Below are 22,726 nucleotides of genomic sequence, written 5' to 3'. Positions count from 1 at the left end.
TCCACCCAGAGGGAAGGAAACATCTCTGCACTTCCAGCATTGTTGTGTCATCTGCTTCTGATGCAGGACATGAGGTAGATCCAGTAGCTTGTTTGCCATAGTTTGTTTGCCATGTGAGACTTTTGAATTCCAGCCATAAAAAGTATTATTTCCTTGTCAAGATACTTGTGCTTTTCAGACTCTGTTTCTTCCAGGAGCTAAGCAGTGTTTCTTGCCCCGCTCAAGACATAGCATATTTTACAGCCAGGGCTATTGCACTGATTTTTGCTTTCTGTGTTCTATTTGAATTTAATTTGCTTCTTTCCAGTTTACCGGCTTTTGCTACCAAATAGATTGCCACCGACCAGTTGGTATGTATGTCTGCATAACTACATTCATAGAATTAATTGTGACTTGCATAAGACACACTTACTTAACTGCTTTAGGTTTTTATTTGTTGTTTTTTGAGGGTTTTTTTTAATTTTATTTTTGTGAATCCTTGTAAGTCTCCCCGTGCTCTCTCCTGGTTTTGTGTGTGGTTTTTGTTTATTTTGGTTTTTGTTGTTGATGTTGTGGATTTTGTTGTTTTTTTTTTTCTTTTCCAAATGGCTTCTAAACTACGTTGTTTTTGAAATGTAGTGTGTCAAATGTAATCACTTATTCCACATATGTTTAAGACTTGAGTCCCTGGGAAAACAAAATGTCTCTGGTCCTGGAAGTTATACCTCTGCATCGGAAAAACATATTTTTTCCTTAATTTCACATTATGCTGTGAAGATGCTGTCCAGCTGCTGAATGTTTCATATAAAAGAACTCTTCTGTCATCATACTAGATTAGACTTACCCCTCAGTTCAGTTCATCTTCTCTGGATTCAGCTGCTTAGCCCCATCATGAACCTTATTGTATGCTATCTGCCTGAGGCTCTCATCTCCACTTTCTGCTTATTTCTTTGTTTAGACTAGATGGCAAACCTGCCATATGTTTCTCTCACGTTGCTGTTTTACAATACCTCATGTGTTATTTCTAAGTGATTAATGAGAAGGGTAACTAAAAAGGGCATACGAGCACTCTTGCTGTACACCTCACTGGATCTGCACTTTGCCAGCTGCAAGGGTACTTTCTGCATGGTTCTCAGACAGATCTTATCTTCTGTGCCAGAGAAATTGCCAGTTTGAGTTAAGCACAGGATTCTGTGACATGTTTGGTCAGAGTCCAGCCATCTTGGCTCCCATTTCTTTTCACAGCTTGTTTGCTTAAGTGCACTATGGAACTTTAAAGGGGAGAGAAAAAAGCAGATTTTTTTTTTACATTTCAAATGTGTTTCTCATAAACCTTCCATTACTGTCTTTTGCATTTGTTTCTGTGTGGAAAAAACTGAAAAGCTTCTACCTTATGTGGCTTTAATTCTGAGTATATCTCAGTATGCCTTGTAGCTTTCCCTTCTGTTCTTCCAACTGAGTAGCCATTCAGTAAAGGTTTAGATACTAGCAGTACTTAGCTTGTTGTTCCTCTAAAGTAGGCAATTCACATTTTCATTTCTCTGCATTCTGTTTCATTTATGAATTTGGTATTGGATTTTTCTTCAGCTGCACATTGTCCTCCATATCAGGTGCGATTCTTCAAGTCAGATATGTTTCTGTGACTAGTTTTACTACACAGCACAAGATGTTTGCACTAGCAGCACACTAAAAAGGCTGGGATGGGAGCAAATGCTCATTTGAAAGTCCAGTGCTTGGACTAGCAACAGGTTTGGGTGAGACTCTACCTCATTTAGCCATCACACCAATCCCAGCAGTGTCCACAGCACTCTTGTTTGTCTTACAATGAAGCTGCGCTGGGACTTGGTGACATCCAGCAAGCTGAGGGAAGGAGGGATGTGCCTCAGGGCACAGGAAACTGAGTTGAAGAGTTTTCTGCTACTGCACAGCCACGATTTGGCAGAGGTGATGTTGTGTGTGTGCCTGAGTGCACGTGCACAGGGTTGTCTGTCCAGTGGCTGGGACGACACACAAGAACAGCCTGTGGCTCACAGTCAGGACCAGTTGAAGCTTGTCTCCCACAAACACCGCATTAAAAAGTTTTGCATCACATCTTAAGACCCTAACCCTAATGCTCAGGCATGGCTTTTATGTGTAAATTTTAATTATTGGTCTCTAGTGTTGATTATATTTTTATAAGAGCTGTGCCCAGGTATCTGCTTATGTGGCCATGAGCAACTTAGTGTTTGCTGTGACTGTATTTTTAATAGTGTGTTTCTAATTATACCCTTCCTGGGTTTGGACTAATTTGGTAAAGAGGGATCTTCTCTTGCTCAGCTGGTTTTTGCTGGTCTTTTACTCTTAGGCCACAAAACACACACTTCTATACAGTATCTGCATAACTGGGCAGAAGGGGATGTTGTTTCTATGGACTCCATCTGTCTCTCTGTTTCTGCCTCTACTAATTGTTTTTGTCCATAGGCTTAAAACACTAGAATTTCTTTAGTCTCAAATGGCAATCAAAAATGATACTTTGTTGAGGCAAATCTTTCTTGTTGTTCAGTAGTTCATCCCCATGTGTTTCTCCTTTATTTGGCTCATGGCCAAGTCTCTTAGCTGTGTCACACCTACCTAAAGCCCCACTTGTAGTCTTACTAACCTTAAGTCTTCCCTATTTTTTCAATTCTTCATATTGATGCATTTAAAAACAAGACTCTGCTTTCACCCTTAAGTGCCATGTGAAGGAAGAGTTCAGTTTTTTGCTAGATATGAATTTCTGGATGTGAAGACCTCTTAACTGATACAAATTCTGGGGATATTTTGGGTTGAGAAAAAAAGGTTTTTCCCTGTAGCTTATCAAATCTGTACTATTTGGATAGGATGGGAGATGCAGGCTTTAGAGTGACAGATAAGTGTCACTGTTTGCTGGACAAAGGTTTCAAGTTCAAACTTTGATGGGGTGTAGTGGGATAGCCTGAGAGTGCACAAGCCTAAAGTTCCCTTGACAAAGGTAGGCTTAGTATTATTTTACTGCACATTTTGCACCTAATAATGTACTTGGCATCAGCTCAGTGAAGATTTTATTGATAGGATGGAAATGGAAAGAACTTCAGCCTTTGCAAACCGTCTTTGCAGAGTGTTTTTTGTCCCATCCTGGCTCCTTACACATTTTCATGTATGAGTAGAGGTGAGAAAATGGTGTGGATGGATGCTGCTTCTGTTCCATGGGTGGAGGCAATACCTGGAATGGATCTTGAGTAGTGTCCACAAAGAACAGCAGTCACAGCCACCTTTCAGCTCCCCCCAGAGAGCAATCCTGCTCCTCACAGTAACCCAGGGACAGCTCAAGGCAACAGGAGTGGAGAGGTACCTGTGTGTGCATGTGTGGGCACACGTGTGTTCTCCTGCAATCTCAAGGGGTGAGCCTCAGGAAGCTTTCCAGGTTAGCCAGTGTTTCACTCCCCAGGCTCTCCATGTGCATAATTTTTTGTTCCAGCTTCATCTCCCCCAGCTCACAATCTGTCTGTCATGACTCACACACTCGCTGGCTTTGATTTAGACTCCCATCTGCTTTCTCAGCCAGTCACATCCCAGTTCTTCTCTAACACACTGTAGGAGAAGTGTGGGACTGGAGCAGAGCATATCTCTGCATGCAGGAGAGAGGAGGGGGAGGAGGTGTGCTGACTCCAGCCTCAAAGTTTCTCCTTGTCTCATCTGTCTCAGTGGAAGCCTGTGCTTAAGCTGTAAAATATAAGCCTGCACAGTAAGGCTGGGGATGACTTGGAGAAACTCATCCTTCTTGGGTGTGCCTGCACCCTCAGACCACATTTGGTCTCGGTGTTGTCACTCACTGAATATTTATACTTTTGTAAAAGGAATGTCCTTTCTCCTCTGCTTATATAAGGGACTATCACAATTCCCTGAGGAAAAAAACAAAGCAGCAGTTGTTTTGCCTCTTCCCTGCAGGCAGCAGAAGGTGACACAAAGGTAGTGGGGAGGCCGTGCTGGTGCCTGGCAGACACAAAGGTGCCCCTCTGGTGGAGCCAAGCAGCTGTTGTGTGCAAGGGCCTTGCCCTCAGATCACCGCTGTCTCCTCACAAGGACTGGCTGGCTCCTGGAGCACATCATTAAGGCAGGAAAGGCTGTCCCCAGTTAGCTCATCAAGGGTGATCTTGTGCCTGAAACAGAACAGACCTGGTGGGCTCTGAACTCCAGACAGCAGGAATAAATTTCTCTCTCTGCAAGAGACTAGCAGGGAAGATTTCCTTTTACTGTAAGCTTGTCACAGACTCTCCCACCCATAATCATCATCAGAGAGCAATTGGTGCAAGGTCAATCCTTGGAATTAAAGCCAGGAGGGAATTTTCCTTTGGTGACTGGGTTAGAAGTAATGGTATTTTTCACTTGCTCCTGAGACGGCTTATGGAAAATCACGTGTTAAAGTAGAACTGGTCAGTCTAAGTTAGATAATGCTTTACTAATATCAAGAAGGTTGAGATTACCCCCAAGAACATATTTTCAGAGCCTGGATTTCTTCTCTGTTGCTGATAAGTGGAAACACATCTAATAGACTGCTTGAGGCTGCATCTGAGTGGTATGAGACACCAAAAATATGGTAGAAAACGATGTAGACTGTTAGAAGAAGCTGCAGAATACACAGAATTTGGTTTTGCCTGTTTACTGAGAAAACCTCACAAGAGCAGTGAATTAAACAAAGCAGCACCTTACCTTTGGATGCCAAGGTTTTGCATGCATGACACGAACTGACAAGACGTCTTTTTGCAAGACGCAGATCTGCTCCAGATTTAGAACTGGAATAGAGAGGGATGCTGCAGACAAGGGTTGAGGTCTCTGCTGTTAGTCACAACAGAGACAAGCTGGCAAAAGTGAGAGCTGGAATTCTCAGATCTGAGGTATGCAGAAATATGTGGAAAGTAGGCAGGGTAGAATTACCAGGAAAAGAGAGCAGGAGTTTTCAGAAAGAAACCTGTTTTCAAAGTGTAGAAAATGTGTCTTCCCTCTGCTGTATTTCTTGGCAGCCTGCTAACACTCCATAATTACTTTTTTTTCTTGAGTTCTTATATTTTAAGACTATAACTGTGGAAAATTGTGAACAGTGATTCAGAGACAAACATTTTTTTGAAATATAGGTACATACATGCTGTTTTACTCCTCTTCCCCCAGCACAGAGGATGCCCTCACTTAAGATTTTCCCATTCTGTTTTAAAATTTCAGAGATGATGGGAAAACAAAGATGCTTTTTTCCCTTCCAGTGTTTTCTTAAGCCTTGGCTGAATTCAAGACATGAGACATACACCAAATACTTTCCTCCCATCTGTTTTTAGGGCATGGCTCAGCCATAGGACAGAGGAGAAGCTCCTATCTGCATCCCCATCCAGGAAAATCCCAGAGTAAAAATTGAGAAAGAATAAAAATGTTCTACATGGGAATGTTTGGGGGGGTGCAAGATAAGAGCCAGTGAAAAGGAGCTGCAGCAGCGTGGACAGGGTGGCAGTCAGAAGCAGCAGTATGCTTCTAGGCTGGAGGTCTGGCTGTGGTACACTGCTGCATGCAGGCCTGGTGTGGCTGGAAGGATGGCACCAGTGGTGAGTGAGAGCTGATCCTCCTCCCCTTTCCACATGGCAGATTGACCCAGGGCATCCTGGCTGTGTCAGCAGTATCCATGTCCTGTTACAGTGGGCTCTGCCTGCACTCAGGCTCCTTGCAGTCCACATCTGACACCTGCACATGCCCCAGTAGTCCAGCAGCCCAACAGCCTGCCCAGAGGGAAAGCGTCAGAAGAAAGGGTCAGTCTGATGTCCCTCCTCCCAGCTGAATCGTTCCTCTGTGGGGATTGCAAAGAACATCCAAAAGCTTCTCCTGGAGGAGCAAACGCAAGAAGACTGGCTCACTGAAGAGTGTGATGGACTGCTACCCTCACACCAGCTATAGGGGAACATCCTCATCCTCATCTTCATCTTCATCCAGGTCAGTGGTACATAGGTTTATGTCCTTGAGGATGTCTGAGATGTTTTCAGCAACTCGCCCTGTCAGCTCCATCTCTTCCAACTCCGTATCCGTGGCATAAGCGGAGCTGGGGACTTCCCCCTCTTCCTGTGAGTGTGAGGGCTGGGGGGAGTGTGAGCAGGGGGGCAGAGGGCTCTCGGTGCCCAGGTTTGCTGCCTCCTCTGCTGCCACTGTGCCGGTGTCCTCCCGGCCCCACGCCTGCGCGCCCTGCCCGGCCTTGGCGGTGCTGGAAGTCCGGCTGATGTCACGGAAACTGGCAAGGGGAGGTCGGAGACGGACCCCAGAGCGGGTGGAACCCTCTATTGCCTTCTGGAGCTGAAAAAAGAGAAACACTTCAGAAATAAAAAATGTGAAAGGGAGGCCAGCCCAGCCCTACCCAGCAGAAGTTCATCTACTCCCTGGGGTAAAGGGATCACAAATAGAGTCACAGCTCTGCCTCTGGGGCCTGTGGAGATCATCTTTTACACTGGTGATGTAATGAAAAATTCCATGGTAAACAACAAATTCCATACCTCTTTCAGAAACAGTAATAGCCACTCAGTTAAGAGTGGCTATTAAGCCTGCACTCATGCAAAAGATGAACCTGTTAGCATCCCTGTAAACAGCACCTGCTGCCTCCTCTGAAATGCAGTCATCCATTCCTTTACGTGGCTTCCAAAGAGCAGACTCAGAATTCAACACTGGACTGGAAATGTAGCACTTGCAGTTATATATATTCCCAGCTGGAGCCTACAGCACCTGTGACTTACTGCAGTGATCCACAGGACACTTGCAGTTATTTAGGAGGATGGCAGAGGATGTGTACTCACCTCTTCCAAAGCCAGCACTCCCCTCAGCTTCCCCATGCTGGTTACGTAGGCATGGCTGAGGCCCAGCAGTGAGAACAATGTGTGTGTCTAGGAGCAAAACCACAAAAGACCATCTCAGAGGCTTTGGAAATGGGCAACACAGAACTTGATGCTAGAGCTGGGACTCAGGATTTAGAAATGGCAGTCACAAAGACACAAGACTGCAGTTATCCCAGTGAGAAATTATGTCTTCCCTTCTTGCCCTTTTGTTTCTGCCAAATGCTGCTCTTTGCTCCTTCTGCTGTGCAGCTGTAGTTGGGACTATGCTGATGATGGAGAGCACATTCTCAAGGTCATTCTAGTCCTGCAGCTGGTGGAGATTCACATACAACACCCTGTGTTGTGCATTTGGAGACCTATGCAGATCCTGTTTCAATCTGGTGCTGGAAACTGAACTACCATATGGTAATATGTAAAGTCAAAAGCAGCTTAGGTTATTTATTGCAGTGCTTTCCTTATCAGTGGAGGATTTCTTTTTTTCCTGTCCCAGAATATTTTCGGTGAAAGCTTAAGCTTGTTGCTGCTTATCCAGTGCAGTGAGAACACTGAAAACAAGCTATTCTCATTCTCTTACAAAGTCTCCTTGAAAGGACAGATATCACACTGTTGTCAGTCTTCTTTTCTTCAGCCTAAATATACCCCATTATTTTACTATTATTCACAGATCAGGGTTTCTAAAACTTTCCACATTCTCAGTCCTCATCTCTGGTACATTTCCAACCTCCAGGTTCTTGAAGCTGAGCTCTAGCTGGACTTTACCTGTGGCCTTTACCATGAAATCATTCTGTCACAGCTAGTGTTTGACCTTTTCTTTAGCATCATATGAGAAACTAAATGTCATGTTCAAGTGTAAACTAGGAAAAATCTGATTTCTCAAGAATAAGACATTTTACTCTAAAGTAAAAGAAAACCAAAGAAAAGAAAACCTGGTTAAATATAGCTCGGTCATGATAAATTGTGGTATTCTTTTCATTGTCAGTAGTCTCACATTTAGCTCTAACTGTGCATATTTCACATAGTTTGATTATTTATTATTTATTCCTGGGTAGTTTTTGGGGTTTTTTTGTGCATCCAAGTTAAGTTGATTTGTCTGTTAATTTCAGAGTTTCTCACTTGCTCTTTTGTATGACAGGTATGAAACTTTCCCCATGATCAGCCTTCAAGTATATTTTTTTGTAAGCGTATATTCTCAAAGATACATGCTAGTGGTTTTCAGGTTACTTCACCTACCCCTTCAGAAAACTCATCTGAACTATATGCTAGCTTATTCTTGTTTTGCTCAAGGCTGAGATCTTAACAGTAATTCATTAATTTAGTACAAGGTTTATGCTGACTAGTCACATTAAATATTGATAAAAGCATGCACTATGCACTTTTGCTTCAGTAGACTGCTTTCCACTGAATGAATGCCCAGTCCTACCTTCCTCTTGACATACAATGATTGCTTTACTCCCCAGTCATCCTATGCTGACTCTAGGTGCTGCATGACCCAGCTTCCTCTTTCCTTGTGCTTCAGTTCCATGAAGAGCCTGTGACACAGGCAGATGAGTAGAGGGTTTCTGAAGGCCCTCTGAGAAACACCCTGAGAAATCCAGGAGTGCTCAATCCAGTGCTGCACACTGACAGGGCAGACTGTCAATATCAGTGGAATGCCCCAGCAGCAAGGCACACAATGCTGCTGTTAATGTAGCAGACTTTTTTTTTGTCCAAAAGCTCTTTTAATAAATGGACTCAGACTTCTTATCACAAAGGCTTTCATTTTGCAGGAGATTGGAGATACACACAGGAGATTACAGGAACAAGCTCACTTCTGTAGCTCGATGTGAAAGTGGGTGGTGATAGTAGTTGTAGGTGAAGACAAGGAGAAGAAATAAGTCATAGACTGGACTTGGAATGAGTGGAGAAAAGTGATGTATGCCTCAGGGAGACATCTGCACTCACCTTGTGCAGGGAGGTTCTCTCCACCAGCTGGAAAGGGGAGGGATCTATGCGGCAGCTGTCAAAGCACACGTTCTTGTCCAGCTCCTCCTGTTCCCAGGCATCTATCTGACACAGGAAAGAAGGGGAGTCACTCTCACAGCTACCTGCAGCATTGCTGTCTTGTGTACCCAAACCAGTCCCCTCCTCCTGTTAATGCTTCTTCCTTCCTATGTACAGCATTCATCTTGTCCATTATATCTCACCCCTCTGTCCCTTTCTTGCCAGATGTCAAGTCCCTGTGGAAACAGGGCAATTCAGAGATTTTCTGAGAAGATGGGTTTTTGTTTTTTCCTTCTTAAAGAGGGAGTGAACATCTTTAGCTTTCCTTTCTGAGTACATCTTCCCCTTGTTGTTGCAAGATGATTGATCCATTGCGTAAGAAATGAAGGAACAATGTGAGCCCACAAGGATTTAGATGAGGGGGCACCTGTGGAGGCCTCTAGTCCAAAACCCTGCTCCAACAGGGCTGACTTCAAAGCTAGATCAGATTAGTCAGAGTCTTACCAGCATATCTAGCCAACCTCTTCTCTTATGGGTGAGACTTGCCCACTGTGCCACTCCAAGCAGAAATTTACTTTGGCTATGGCTTTATCTGCCAGTCACTGAGGTTCCTGGAGTATTGCAAGTGATAGGAAATGGGTACAAGGAGCACTCACATAACCTCACTCTGTTTCTGCATCTCATCTTACCTCTTCTGGTGTCATTGTCTCAATGACTTCCACTGGCTCCTGTAGGAGAAAACACTGTTCAGGACAGCCAAAGAACCCACAGTTTTACAGAGTACAGAAAGGAAAAATCTGCACAGCCTCCTCACCCCATGTGGTCCCCTTTTTGTTCCAAATGGTGTATTAGATTTTCCAAGCGCTTAGATTTTCTTTATACTCATCCATTATATGGTGTGCTCTGCCCTTGCTGTGCTTCCCTTGCCAATGACAATTCACCATGGAGTTCTGCTGGAGCAATTCAGGTGCCTAAATATGGCCACCTAATACTGATTTAGATACTCTCAGGATATCCCACATAGGGTCCAACCACTGTCCTGGAGTGGATGCGTCTCCCATAAGCTCTTATCTGTTATACCCAAACCCTGTGCAGATGTGTCAGATAACCAAGGGCAAGTTTAACATGGCAAGAGCCAAAAGCTTTTTTTTTCATTTTTCTCCATCTGTCCAAAACTGTTTGCCAAATGGAATAGAACTGCATTTTATTGCATGTTAGCCAAAATATCATTAATTTTTATCACTGAGAAAAGATACCCAAACTCAATCATGATGGTAGCCTGAGACCTGAGCACAGGTGACTCTTTAGGAAGATGCACGCTCCTTTACAGTAATCACACCCTTTCTCCTTGGGTGAGCTCCCCACTGATGCTGTCAGAGTTCAGGACCATAACTGTGTCCATGCTTTAGCCACATGCTGAATGTCTCAAGTAGTAGTTTCTAGTTCCACTGCATTCCCTTCCCTCTTCGGGGTACTACCAGGCTCTGTGTAGCCCTAACCTGGATGGTGCTCTCTGTTTCATGTGGACGGCTGCAATGGCACAAGAGCTGCTGGATCAGTTTCCTCAGACTCCTGAAACTGCCTGAAGGATGAGAACAAACATGTGGATAAGAGAGAAGGACAAATGAGAGACAAAAATGCAAAGCCCCACACCTAATGCATCCTCTTAGCCAAGGCAGGCTGGGAAATGCTATGTATGAGGGATATGATAGAGCTGGGCTGGTCACAATCTGGCATTCAGTTTGAAAGATGGTGTCTGGGACATTCCAGAATGAATATTACCATGCAACAAAACATTTCAACAAACTGGATGTGACAGGTGCCAAGGGGTGAGGAGTCCATGTGTTCTGCCAGAAGTGGAATAATGGAATAGAAAAGACCAGAATTATACTCCCAGCCAAAGAGTAAGAAAAGAGGAGGATACAGGGCCTGGTGCTGTTGTGAGCAAGGCTGTGGAGGAAGTTTGGTCAGAAACAGTGATAGCTGTGAGCCAAACTAAAAAAAGAAAAGCAAGGTCTCATGAATTCATTCCTGTTCCACTTCCTTTGTCATTCCTGGGTCACCCAGTTCTAGCTTCATGTAAAATGTTTCACACACTGTCCTTGTTTTCATATGTGGTTCTTTTTCTGCTTTGGTAGGATAGGTGGATGGCTACCCCACCACTTCCCTGCTCTGGAAACATAAAGTGGATTTTTCTATGCCTTAAAGGTTTAGTCACACATGAGGGGTGTTAATGAAACAGAATGTGCTATATGCTCTATTACATGTAACACTCGGGTGCCTAAAAGCATGAGCTAAAGCCTTATCCTCTGTACTCATTCTTAAGACGGGGCTACATCTCTGTGCTTACTCACTCTGCATATTTCAGGATGCATAAAAGATAAAAACAACCCACCATCCTGCATCACACATGAAAAATAAATCGGCAATGAGCTATAAGTACAGTCTTGAAAGCAAAGCTAATACACAGCTGGGGTGTGACACAGAAGAGCACAATATATCAATGTTTGTCCATCACATTGATGCAGCTGAACCAGAGATGTGTGTCCAACGGAGGAGACTTTCAGTTTTGGAGATGGCTGAGCAACAGCCTAAGCTGCTCAAAAACTTAGTGCAAAACATGTTTAGCTCTCAGGCTGCTTTCTCCAGGGAGATTCACTCATGTGGTGAAGGAGCCAAAGATGGGACCATTCTATTCAGACTCTACAGAAAATGTCCAAGGAGTTGTTATTGCAAAGAATGGAGTGGGGAGACAGACAGAATCCATCTTTAGTGGGCCTAAATATTCCGTGCTGCCTGAGCAATCACAAAAGAAGGTATCACCAGGTACATTACACTGATGCTAACAAAGTGCACTAACAAAGTGTCCTTCAGGAACAGCAGAGAAAGCTCCTCCTCAGTCTCTGGGAAGCCCGCCCCTCACACAGGCAGGTACACACAGCTTCCCCAAGCTGGCCAGGATGTGGTTGAGCCATGACAGAAGTTACCATACCTGGGTGCTGCTGGGGCTCCAAGGTTTCAGGCATTTGTTTAAGAGGACTTGTTGGGCCATTTGGCTCCTCTGGGTAACTGGGAGTGGGACTTGGAGGCCGAGGCAGCTGTTACAGAAAGGAGAGAAAATAAAGTCCACCTTGTGCCATTTATTTCTCAGCCTCCCCAAATGCCTAACTGCTTTCAAGCAGTCTCTGCGTTGCAGTCTGTCCACTTCCCTCCCTCACCTCTCCCTTCTCCTCTGTATCCTCATCCTCATCGACATAAGCAAAAGATTCGTGCTTCAGCTTGGGCAGGTTTGCCCAGGGTCCATCGTAGGGTGCCTCGTTCAGCTTCTGCTGCCTTTCTCTGTTGAGGAGCCGCCGCCGCTCTGGGCTGATGTGGGCCTGGAGGAGAGCCTGCAGCTCCGACCGCTCCACGGACCCCAGCAGGATCATGGACTCTGCACAACACAGAGCAGGGAAGCCATTAAACCACCTCCAGGTGGTTTGAAGGTGCCCTTCCACACATCAGCCCTTCCTCCTTCCAGCCTCTTCCAGGTGCTCAGGCTTGTACTGCCTAGATCTGTACCAGAGTCACTGACCGCCCTGTGGTGGCTCCTAGGCTGTGGGACTGTGGGAAGGGGCCTTGCTGTCCTGAGCTGTGCCACCCCACGCATGCTCTTGGCTCATGCAGGATCCCAGGAGGGCCCTGTTGTCACAGTTCCCTCTACAGACTTCCCACACACCTCCCTTACGTGCTGGATCTGCTTCACTGCCCACACTCCAGCTTCCCTGTCTGGCCAGCTGAACAGCTGTCTGCTATACATCATCCACAGTGGGAGATTTTTAGGATTTTTTTAATGTGGTAGGTCACCCTGCCTGCTTCACACCATATAATTTGAAAGCTAGTTTCTTCAAGCTGAAACAGTCTTCAGGAAGGACCAGTCTCTCCACATTGCCTACCTGGTGAGTCCACCAAAGGCAAAGATTTCACTGTGGTGCTCTGGAGTACCTCTTGCAAGTCTCGGTATTTACAGTTGGAGGAAACAAATTTCACATCTTGGACCATAATATCCTCAACAAAGATATTGTATTTGCTGTGAATTTGGGGAGAATAAGAGGAAGAGTTAGCATATTAAAATGCCAAGCACATAAATTCTCTAAAGAAATACCCAAATGACTACTTTTAAAAAAAGTGTTTAAAATACAGCTGCCAACTGATCTTCTGTGAGAGTAACCAGAGGACTTTCCAAGAGGATAAATACAGATTAACTGGATTTCCATTACAGTTGTATTTCACTCCGTTACCCCTCACCATGAAATACACACATGTATACATATATGTATAGATGGTTTTTATACACATACCCATGTGTATGATATATACTAGAGAGGGGAAGATGTTTATAGGAATAACTGAGTTTTGCTTCAAGCAAAATATCAAAATAAAGTATTTCAAACATTTGCTCATTTGCTGGGGAAAAATAACCAAACTCCACTGAATTTAGATAAATGAGACTCCTGAATTTTAAATTTTTAAGATGAAGCAACTTGGAAATATTAATACAAATTCAGTAACATTGCAGGTCATTCAAACTTGTGGTTTCAGTGAAAAAAATAAGAGGACTTTTCTCTATTTTTGTATATGAAACCTAATTCTACTCCAACACTTGTTTTTTCTTACTGCAGACCTATTGTGCCTTCTTAATTCCTTTGTAGTACTAGACCCTTTCCATAACCTTTTATTCCCCTGTGGTTTTAACCCTCCCCTGCTTTATTTTCTTGCCTGTTTTGCTACCATACCTTATGTGATTCCAGCCCAGGTCTGGCAGGTAGGGCAACTTCTTCACCTGGATGATGCTATCATAGAGGCTGGGCTGCAAACTCTGGGCCACCATGTTGGCAAGGATGACAGCCACCATCATGGGCAGGATGTGAGAGATCTGACCCGTCAGCTCGAAGCAGATGACAGCAGTGGAGACAGTGTGGCTCACCGCTCCTGTCAGAGCTGCTGCACCTTTCCCAGGTAGGTGGAGGAATAGGGAGAGAAGAAGACTGTCATATAGAAGCAGCGTGTCATGTCAACCAGGAAAATTACAGCAGTGGGAGCAGGTGAGGAAAAAGGAAGGTGTGGAGGCTCACCAATGACAGCATACCCTCCAGGTAAGATTTGGTAGAGAATGTCGTCAAAGAGGATCCCGTTGGGAAAAAGAGATGCCATGATTTCCCCAATGAGACGTCCAAATGCAGCTCCTGAAAAATATCACTGACAGTTATGTAGTTAACATTTAAGGAACATCCAGTCTGTGCTGTGCAATCACTTGGATATTTTCTAACAGAAACGAAGCCAAAGCTTACATTAAAATGACACTGAAAACTAAAGAGTAGTTCTCAGTTATAAAATACAGAAGTTAGACTAAAAGAGGAAAAAAGGGTACTAAGATTGTTAAATACAGCTGACCACTCGTTCATTCACTTGGGCACACCAGGCACAGCAGTAGCTGTGATTCCCAGGCTGGAGGACATATTTTCAGGCTGCGTACAATGTCAGTCCAGATCACATTTGAGGCCCTTTAGACTCTCATGCTGTGAATGTCTAAGCATTAGAATCCCAGCTGACAGAAGAGTTTTTGTGGGAAGGGACTTCAGGAAGTCTTGTTCTGACCCCTGCACATAAAAGGGCTGATTTCAAAGTTACATGGAGTCACCCATGTCTTGTTCAGACAGGTTAAAAGTCTGCAAGGATCTCTTGGTCTGGTGGACACAAAACAGCACAGTGTTCCAGAATTGTATCCAAAATGCTGAATGCATAGAAACAAACAATTTCTTTGCATTGCTGTCTAGGTCTTTTCCTAATACAGCCCTGATGTTGGTTAGCCTTCATCACTGCAAGGGCATGGTTACTGCCTCATGTTCAGTTGCTGCCTGCCAGAACTCGGAGGTCCTTAGAGCACCCTATTTCATTTCAGAGTTGTGGGTACTGAATGCTGAACATCATGAGCTTGTATAGCTCAGTCTAACATAGCCTCTCTTTCTAAACATCAGCATCACATTATTGTGATTTTTTGTTGTGATTATTGGAATTAAAACCAGTTAAAAGTCAATAAACTTTTTATGTTATCACATTTCAGTCAGAAGAAAGGAGTTAGATTACATTGCGAGTACTAGTTTTGAGGTTATCTCTTCTGGCTGGCTTTCAAGGGTGAAAGGAGCAGCTACTATTCATTACAGGATATAAGTGAAGAGGCATAGAGATTAGAAGGCCATGGCTCAACATGTGACCCCAAGTGTGGCCTTCCTTATGTAAAAGGGTAGGGACTACCTATTTGGCATTTGGTTTCAGGGGTTTGAACTAATGACAAAAGCAGAGATCCAGAGGCTGGTCCATGGACTGCTAATCAGGTTGTCATAGACATCAAGTGATGACTCCTCATATGCCAGCTGAACCCTGCTGGGTGTGTAGGCAGTGTCTCTCCTATTCTCTCTCCCTGTCAGATGAATATGCTGCAAAACAAAATTGCAACTCACCTAATACGAAAACAGGCATGAAGCCTCCACAGGGGATTGGCATCGTAGTGGCAATAACAGCCATGCAGAACTAGAACAGAGGCAGAGGGTGCAGTTGTTACTGAGCAGCAATAGCATTTTCTGCTGCCCCACTCTGTGCCCAGCCTGGCTACAGAGACCAGAAAGCTGCTGAGGTGTAGTACTGCTAACTGAACTCTGTCTTTGTAGTACCAAACCTGGCCAAATACAGCTGAGAACTGATTATACTGCAGTGGAGAATCAGGCCAGGCCTTTGCCCAGAGTCAAAATAGCAGTTTCTTGTTTATGTGGTCTATCCCAATGCTGAATTTATCCAGAAGAAAATCAAGAGCAGTTATCTAGTGAGTAGAGAAAGCCTTTAGTTAGCAGGACAATGCCAATGAATCTAGTGACTCAGGGTACAGCTCCTCCAAAGGCAAACTGATGGACTCAGGACCAACACACCCTGTAGTCCACTCCTCCTCTCCTCTTTTCTTCAAGTAAACAAGACCTTTTCTGCTTAGTACACTGTAATAAGAATTATCACAGAAGGAGAACCCTTAACTACCAGTCAGAAATTGATAGAGTGTTTTACTTTAGGTGGAAACAGTTGTGTCAATCAGTCATTGATAGCTGCTCTTGATCTACCAAAATTTTCAACTGACATTGCAAGGTGGCCTCAGCTCTTCTGCACCTTTGCAATAAGTAAATAATAAAAGAATTAGCACCTATTCTATGATATTTTAAAATCTATCTATCTATCTATCTATCTATCTATCTATCTATCTATCTATCTATCTATCTATCTTTCATCTTAGGAAAACCTCCTTCTTGCTGCTTTTATTTTGTACATTGGAATATGATGTTTTCTTCTTTCAAATGTCTTTTTTTTTTTTTTTTTGCTCTGTCCCATGTCAATTACACAGCTGATCCTTTCAGAAGCTGAACAGACCAACTTCCACAGCTCAAAATTTTTAATCTGCTGTTGCTTTCTGGGAAGTGAGCAAAACTGTTTCCAGCTGCAATTCTCCATCAAGTTTTGATGGACTGCTAAGAAATCCTTGAGCCTCACACAGCTGTAGATTACACTTGCATATTTCTATTTGTCCCATATCTGAAGTCAGGAATATCAAATAGACTGTATCAGACTTCATTTAGATCAAACATAAATTATCTGAGGGCTTTTTAGTTAGTCAAGTATTTATTTTTGTGGAACTTGAGAAATCTTTCCTGATTTAGTTTTCCCTACCAGTTACTACACAGTGGACACCAAAGGTCATTCAGCAGGATGCATGAGGAGGATGATCTAGGGAGCAGAAAAGGCTACTTTTTAAAGGAAATTCTTCCCTAATAATTTTGGTCATTCAAGGTGGACGAACATCACATCAGAAGATGCAGGAATCCATTGCAGCTGTAGTACTTCATTCAATACCCAGCATCTCCTCATTGGCACTTCACAAATTGCTTTACAAAAGGGAAGAGCATTCAGTCTGAGTGGAGAAGGGTTGTGGTGAGCTGGGCTTCCTACCTTCACGAGGAAGAAGAGCAGGATGGTGACAAAGACGCTGACTTTAGGATGGATCCAGGCAGCAGATTTCCCTAGGATCTGGGTGTCCCCAGAGTGTTTGATCCAGGTATAGTTATCAAAGAGAGTGCTGATGGCTTCCCGTGGCATCAACTAAACAGCAAAAAAACCAGGTATGAGTCATGACATTAGATGAAGTAAATATTCTATCTCTATTACAAGGAAGTGGAGGAGATTTTTACCATGGGAATTCACGACTATGAGACTTAATTCACATTTCTAATCTTCAGGAAGAGAGACAGAACTTTACTCATACAGGTGAAGAGATAATTACTTTTACACAAAGGGTAAGATTTTCCTTATTATTTGCTTAGAAGAGGGGATAATTACTTTTACACATAGGCTAACATATTTCTTATTATTTGCTAAGAAGAGTGGACCTTTTTCAAGTTTTCTATGAAGGAGGTAGCAGAGATCATATAGTGCCTCCTCAGTACAAACTCCTCCCATACTGTTCTTCCCTTTTCCCTGACACAAGGTTATTGGGGCGGAGGATAAGGAGATAACGTTCCAAAGAACTGCACAGAATTGATAATACACTTTCCAGCCTCACCTCTCCTGCCATGAACTGCCCAAATCCATGAGGAAACGTCACAGACGCTATACAGAAGGTTATAACTGCAGGGTATATCAGTCGGCTGTAAAGGAAGAGAGTTATTACAGTGTGGCCTCACATTCAGTTCTTGCAGCACCATCACTTCAGGACTAGGAATGCTATTTCTGTGAGGCTCTCTGTATTTGTATCCATTGTTTTGGAGTGCTGTTACCAGCAGTTTAATGCCCTGCTCCACTGTGACACTTCACAAGCACTGAGACAACATGAGCCTAAACTGCTTCCCTGTGCTGGACTAATCCTGTCATGTGTCCCTTGGCAAGTTACCGTTTCCTACAGGAAGCATTGGCTGAGATTTAGGAAGACAAAATATAACAAAATATAATTTGATTCAGTGTAAGGACCTAAAAAAATTTGAGAAATCAGTGAAAAGTAATTCCCACTTTTCAGGCTTTGCTCTACTCCTCTATTAACTTGATTTGACAACCCTGCAGCTGTTTGTGGGTAAGGCTACATGATGAGGAAAGACATTTTTCCTTCCACGTAAGAAAGTAAGCTAATTTGAACTTCTGTTTATTTAGTGGTTTTCTTCTGGTCAGGCTTGCAAGTGGAAAAGAAATAAAGTCCTCCATGCCTCTCAACTTCAAAAATTCTCATAGTATCAGATCTTTTTCTGTAAAGAGACTGAAGACATTTACAGCTAGCCACCATTTCTTATCTTGTTCAATTTATGAACTTTGGAGGTTAGGACTCTATTAGAGAGGGGAAAACAGTATCTTCAAGTGTCTTGTTAAAACTTTATTGTCAAGACTTTTATTTCATTTTTTCATTTCTCTTCCATGCTGCATTCCACACCATTTGGTTACTATCATTTTCAGCTTTTGGTTGATAAGAATGGAGCACATTCCTTACAATTATGCCAACATTTTGATTAAAACCAAATTACATATTTTAAAAACATAGTTAGATTTCAGTTGTGTTTAATTTTCCTGAAATATAAATAATGTTGAATTTTTCACAGATCCTAAAAATCCCAAACAAACCAGAAACAGCATGATTTTAAAAAGCATGATCATTGACTTTCTAATTAAAAATATTTTCTGTCCAATTAATAGCTTGCCTTATCCTCTTTACAAATGTTGCAGAGTCTCCCTTCCAAATCAAGAAGCTATTTGAAGCTATGGAGGATGGGCAAAAGGAAAATCCACTGCAGGAAAAATTCTCTTGATGTTTGCAGAGACCTTTCTCTCATACAGGAGCAATTTCTCATATTTTTACTATCTTACACATGAATTAGGTCTGCTGTCATCCAGAAAGCATTTGCTACTATCCAGTACCAGTAGGGTGTAAGAATCTGCTCCCTAAAGAGAATATCTTCACAAGCACTCACTATTTGGTGAGAAACTGGCTCAGGGCTTTATGACGTCGGATGCCCAGGACCACTTGGCGATTGAGATAAACAAAAAAGGCTCCAAGGAATCCAGAACATATGCTAAAACGGAGAAAAAGAAATAAAATCATGCCAAAAAACAGATAATACACAAACCATCAACCAAGAAAATGAGTTTAAGTGGTTTAATCTTCAGCTGCTAGTGAAGTCTTTTGAATGTCAGCTGGAGGGTTACTCCTGCAGCAGCTCATTTTATTGACTCCCTGATGAAAGAGGAGAAATTATCTTGGACCTTTGTCATGCACACTACCATTTTACCAATTTTTTCTTGCTGACAGGGGAAAATCTATAAAATACTTTATAAAAAGAAACTGACAGTTCTCAGTGGGGGCTCGTGAAGAGCAACAGGGCAAAGAGCAGTATTGTCAGAACTTAAACACCAGGTTGGAACAGAAAATAGTAAAAATGAGGGGAGTTTTAAGTCTGATTCAGTAAAATTATACGCCTACAACAATTACTAATAGTGATAGGAACTCTTGTGCCTAAAGCAAAGTATGTCATCTCTATGATCCTAATAACTTAGGTTATGCTCCTGATTTTAATAAAGAAAAAAAGTGTAGTTGTCTAAGAATTGGTGTGATCCTTAGGCTCTGTAGCTTAATGAGACTTGGATAAATAGGGCCTAATACTTGAACATGAAAAGAAAAGGAAGAGTGGAAAAAGACTGCATTTAGAATTGGTAAGGGCAAGATTTATTTTAGGTGACAAGCAATAACCCACATAATACTGAGGATAAACACTTCATATTTTCATTCTATTAATTTCTAAAATTAATGGACTTCTGCTTTGTTATATGTTACACATGCTTTTGCCAAATCTCATTCAATGAATTATTTAGTATACTTAAAACATTGTACGTTGAAAATAATCCTGCTTTATCATTTAAAAATTGCAGAGAAACACATTTAAACTAAATATAAAGCTTTTCACAGACAAACATGTTCAATTAATTACTGTTCAATATTTTAAGCAAGCACTGATTAGAACAGTGTTTAAAATAGACCAGTCCCTTAGGCAATATAAGCCTAAAGACTACACAGTCAACTAAATTGCTCTATAATATTTTAAATTAAAATATAGGTCTCTCCATTCCTGTCTATCATTTTATCAATAAACAGGAAGTGCTCCTTCTGTACAGATTATGCAAATTAACATTTGGTGACACAGAAAAACAAGATCTACCCATTGATAGTTCTTGTCCCACCTGAAGGTGAAGAAATATGTTGGGTAGAAAGAATGTTCAACTTTGCGACTTAAGAGAATTTGGAGCATTCCAAGTTGGTATCAGGACTTTATCCAAGACTATCCAAGCCTTTGGGTTTTTTTTTTTATTTTAGAAACCACACCGGACACCCAGGCATTTGAAAGCATTTTGCAGTTGTCGTATATTCCTTCCCTAGCCTATGTGCAATGCTGAAAAAAGCCAGCTCTGTCAACTCTGTCCAAAACATAGCGGCAAGAAGTTTTGTGTTTTAACAACCAGCTGTAAAACCACAAGGATTATACTTTTCCTTGCCAATCTAAAGCAGTAGATTCCTCCAAGCTCATTAGGCAAGTCTGTTTAAGGGGAAGAACAAAGTGAATACATGTTGCTAGCAAAAACTCCTGTGTATTCACAGATTTTTCAATATAGCTGATGTCTTTAAAAAACCCCACTTGATTTCATATTCAAGTAAATTAGTAGGAGAGCAGCCTACTAAAATAGGCTGGAAAACCTCAAATATATTTCTGGTCTTGGATGGAGGTCTTGCAAGAGAATATGTTCACAGCACCAGAACAGGCGTTTGTTCCTACAGTGTATTCCTTTCATTACTGCTCTGAAGTGATTTCCCCAGAGCCTCCCTCAAGCTCTAACCACAGATTTTTCCCCACAGTAATTCCAAATTCATCTTTTCTCTAATATTTCCCAATTTTCATTTTTCTTAAGTTTATTTTTTCATTTCCTCCAAATTAACCAATTTATTCTCACTGAATCCAAATACTGTTGATTACCCTTGTCACCATGTCACGTGTACCAACCTCTCTCAAAAAGGATAATCAGTCTGAGCTTGTGAAAAGGAAACTTCAGGTTAAACCTTTTGTTCCATCTTTGTCATATGAAATGGCCATACTTGTTGGATCAGTTCATTTGGGGATAATGTCAAAACAATTAAAGGGCCATTCAGTAAATTTATTGCCAGAATTTTGACCAAGTCAGACTTACTTTTTTTTTCCCCTTTTTTTTTACCTCCAAGCTTAATTTCTGAAAAAGATACATGGAAAGGAAATAACAAACACCTTAATAATACCCATATTTCTTTCCTTAGCCATTGTGATACGTAGGCATAATTTCTGAAGGAAAAATTCCAAAAAATAGAAGCTTTATTTGCCACAACCAAAGTGACTAAAAGTGATCTTTGTAACTTTTTGGCAGAAGAATTCCTAACAGTGATCATATTCTAACCTTTGTAGAGCAAGGTGTCAGTTTCCTGGGAACTCACCCTATTATAGCAAATGCTGGCAGCTCTTGCAGGTCAAAGGGGAAATCCATGCGGAAGTTTGTTCTGAACAGGGCTGTGATGGTAACTGTGAGAGACAAAAGGTAGAGGAGGAAAGAAAATAATGAGGTGAGAAGTTAAATGTAATAAAAGCTAGGGTAGGGACAAGGAAACTTGTTTATACATGCTCCTGTGTGGTTTTCCTGTGTGGTTATATACATTATTACAGATTGGCAGGCTGCTCTGATTTAGCAGGTTCTATCTCTGAGCACTCGCAGCTCTAGCACTCTAGATGGTCTACGTTTGCTTTCAGATAATGTATGCATTATTTTTAGCATCAATCCCTGATTTTTACAGGGTTTTCTTTTCTTTCTTGTCTCCTACCATGCATCCACTACAGAAAAAAAAAGCTCTTCCTGGTGTCCTTACTGACCAAGAGGTAGGTCTCTTTGCTGAGGCAGGTAGTGCATGCATAGCTGAGGAAGCTGTGGCACTTCTTACAGTTGTGATTGCCTTCCAGAAACAAAACTCACATCTTCACTGAAGTTACAGCTTCAAAATTTCTGACTGGTACCAAAACTTGAAAATTAAAAGCTTAGAAATCAGAGATGTAAAAGATCAGCTAAGCCCCATCTTCTCCAGCTCACCCCTCCTGGTAGTACTGCTCTGCTACAATGCAATGTTCAAACCTGAGCTGCTTTTTTCTGGAGGTGCATTATTATGGGGAAACAATAAACATCTGTGTGCCAACAGAAGAAGGATAAATCAGCAATTTAATACAGAGTGGAAGTGCAGCTGAATGAGGATGGCTATAAATCCCCACTTGTCCTGGATGAAGGAATTATTTGTTCAATGAGAAAATAAAAGAAGCGGTGAAAATCTAGCATATGATAATAACAGGAAGAATTAAGTACTTTTAATTTGGTCAGACAGAACTAGGTTTAGAGTAATAATTTAATGAGGTCTCAGTGGGTTATGTTACCTAAGATAGCTAAGCCTAAAACTGCATTCTACTATCCAAATTTTGAAGATCTTGCTCACTGTCTCTTCCCCCTGCTCCTTCCCTCCCGGCTGTACTATTGTTCTCCTCTCCCATCGGGCCCACTCTGACACATCACAGCCTTCTGTGAGCTCCTTTGCCTCATTAAAACCTGCCAGAAAACCTGTCTGCTCTTTCCCTGCATTACTCCTTTGCCAGCGAAGTGAGTTGAATTGAGGGGAACAACAGACCCAGGTGGCACCAGCGAGGGTTAGAACAACACTCAGGGATGGAAGATGGTGAAAAGCAGGGTGCCCTCTTTTTTGTTAGATCAGCCCAAGAAAGGGATCATCTCAATTCAGTTTTAGGAAA

The 22,726-nt window shown here is 42.3% G+C and overlaps 1 protein-coding gene across 1 annotated transcript in view; it reads right to left on the bottom strand.

Annotated features, from left to right (window-relative positions):
• Nucleotides 1–5,154: 5,154 nt before the first annotated feature.
• The window catches only part of CLCN1 (chloride voltage-gated channel 1), a 56,758-nt gene continuing 39,186 nt past the window's right edge, over nt 5,155–22,726 (bottom strand). Inside the window, exons 10-24 of the mRNA XM_058045549.1 lie at nt 21,379–21,463; nt 18,839–18,940; nt 17,449–17,533; nt 16,839–16,988; nt 15,314–15,383; nt 13,928–14,038; nt 13,589–13,802; nt 12,749–12,882; nt 12,032–12,246; nt 11,806–11,911; nt 10,313–10,395; nt 9,503–9,541; nt 8,775–8,879; nt 6,795–6,881; nt 5,155–6,300 (exon numbers count right to left, since the gene is read on the bottom strand). Of these exons, the coding sequence (XP_057901532.1) occupies nt 5,905–6,300; nt 6,795–6,881; nt 8,775–8,879; nt 9,503–9,541; nt 10,313–10,395; nt 11,806–11,911; nt 12,032–12,246; nt 12,749–12,882; nt 13,589–13,802; nt 13,928–14,038; nt 15,314–15,383; nt 16,839–16,988; nt 17,449–17,533; nt 18,839–18,940; nt 21,379–21,463 (1,982 nt within the window). The 3' untranslated portion in view covers nt 5,155–5,904. The remainder of the gene's footprint in view (nt 6,301–6,794; nt 6,882–8,774; nt 8,880–9,502; nt 9,542–10,312; nt 10,396–11,805; nt 11,912–12,031; nt 12,247–12,748; nt 12,883–13,588; nt 13,803–13,927; nt 14,039–15,313; nt 15,384–16,838; nt 16,989–17,448; nt 17,534–18,838; nt 18,941–21,378; nt 21,464–22,726) is intronic.

This window comes from Melospiza georgiana, chromosome 2 (assembly GCF_028018845.1).
Source record: "Melospiza georgiana isolate bMelGeo1 chromosome 2, bMelGeo1.pri, whole genome shotgun sequence".
NCBI lineage: Eukaryota > Metazoa > Chordata > Aves > Passeriformes > Passerellidae > Melospiza > Melospiza georgiana.
Note: the sequence above shows the minus strand (reverse complement) of the source record. Positions and strands in the feature narration are given on the sequence as shown.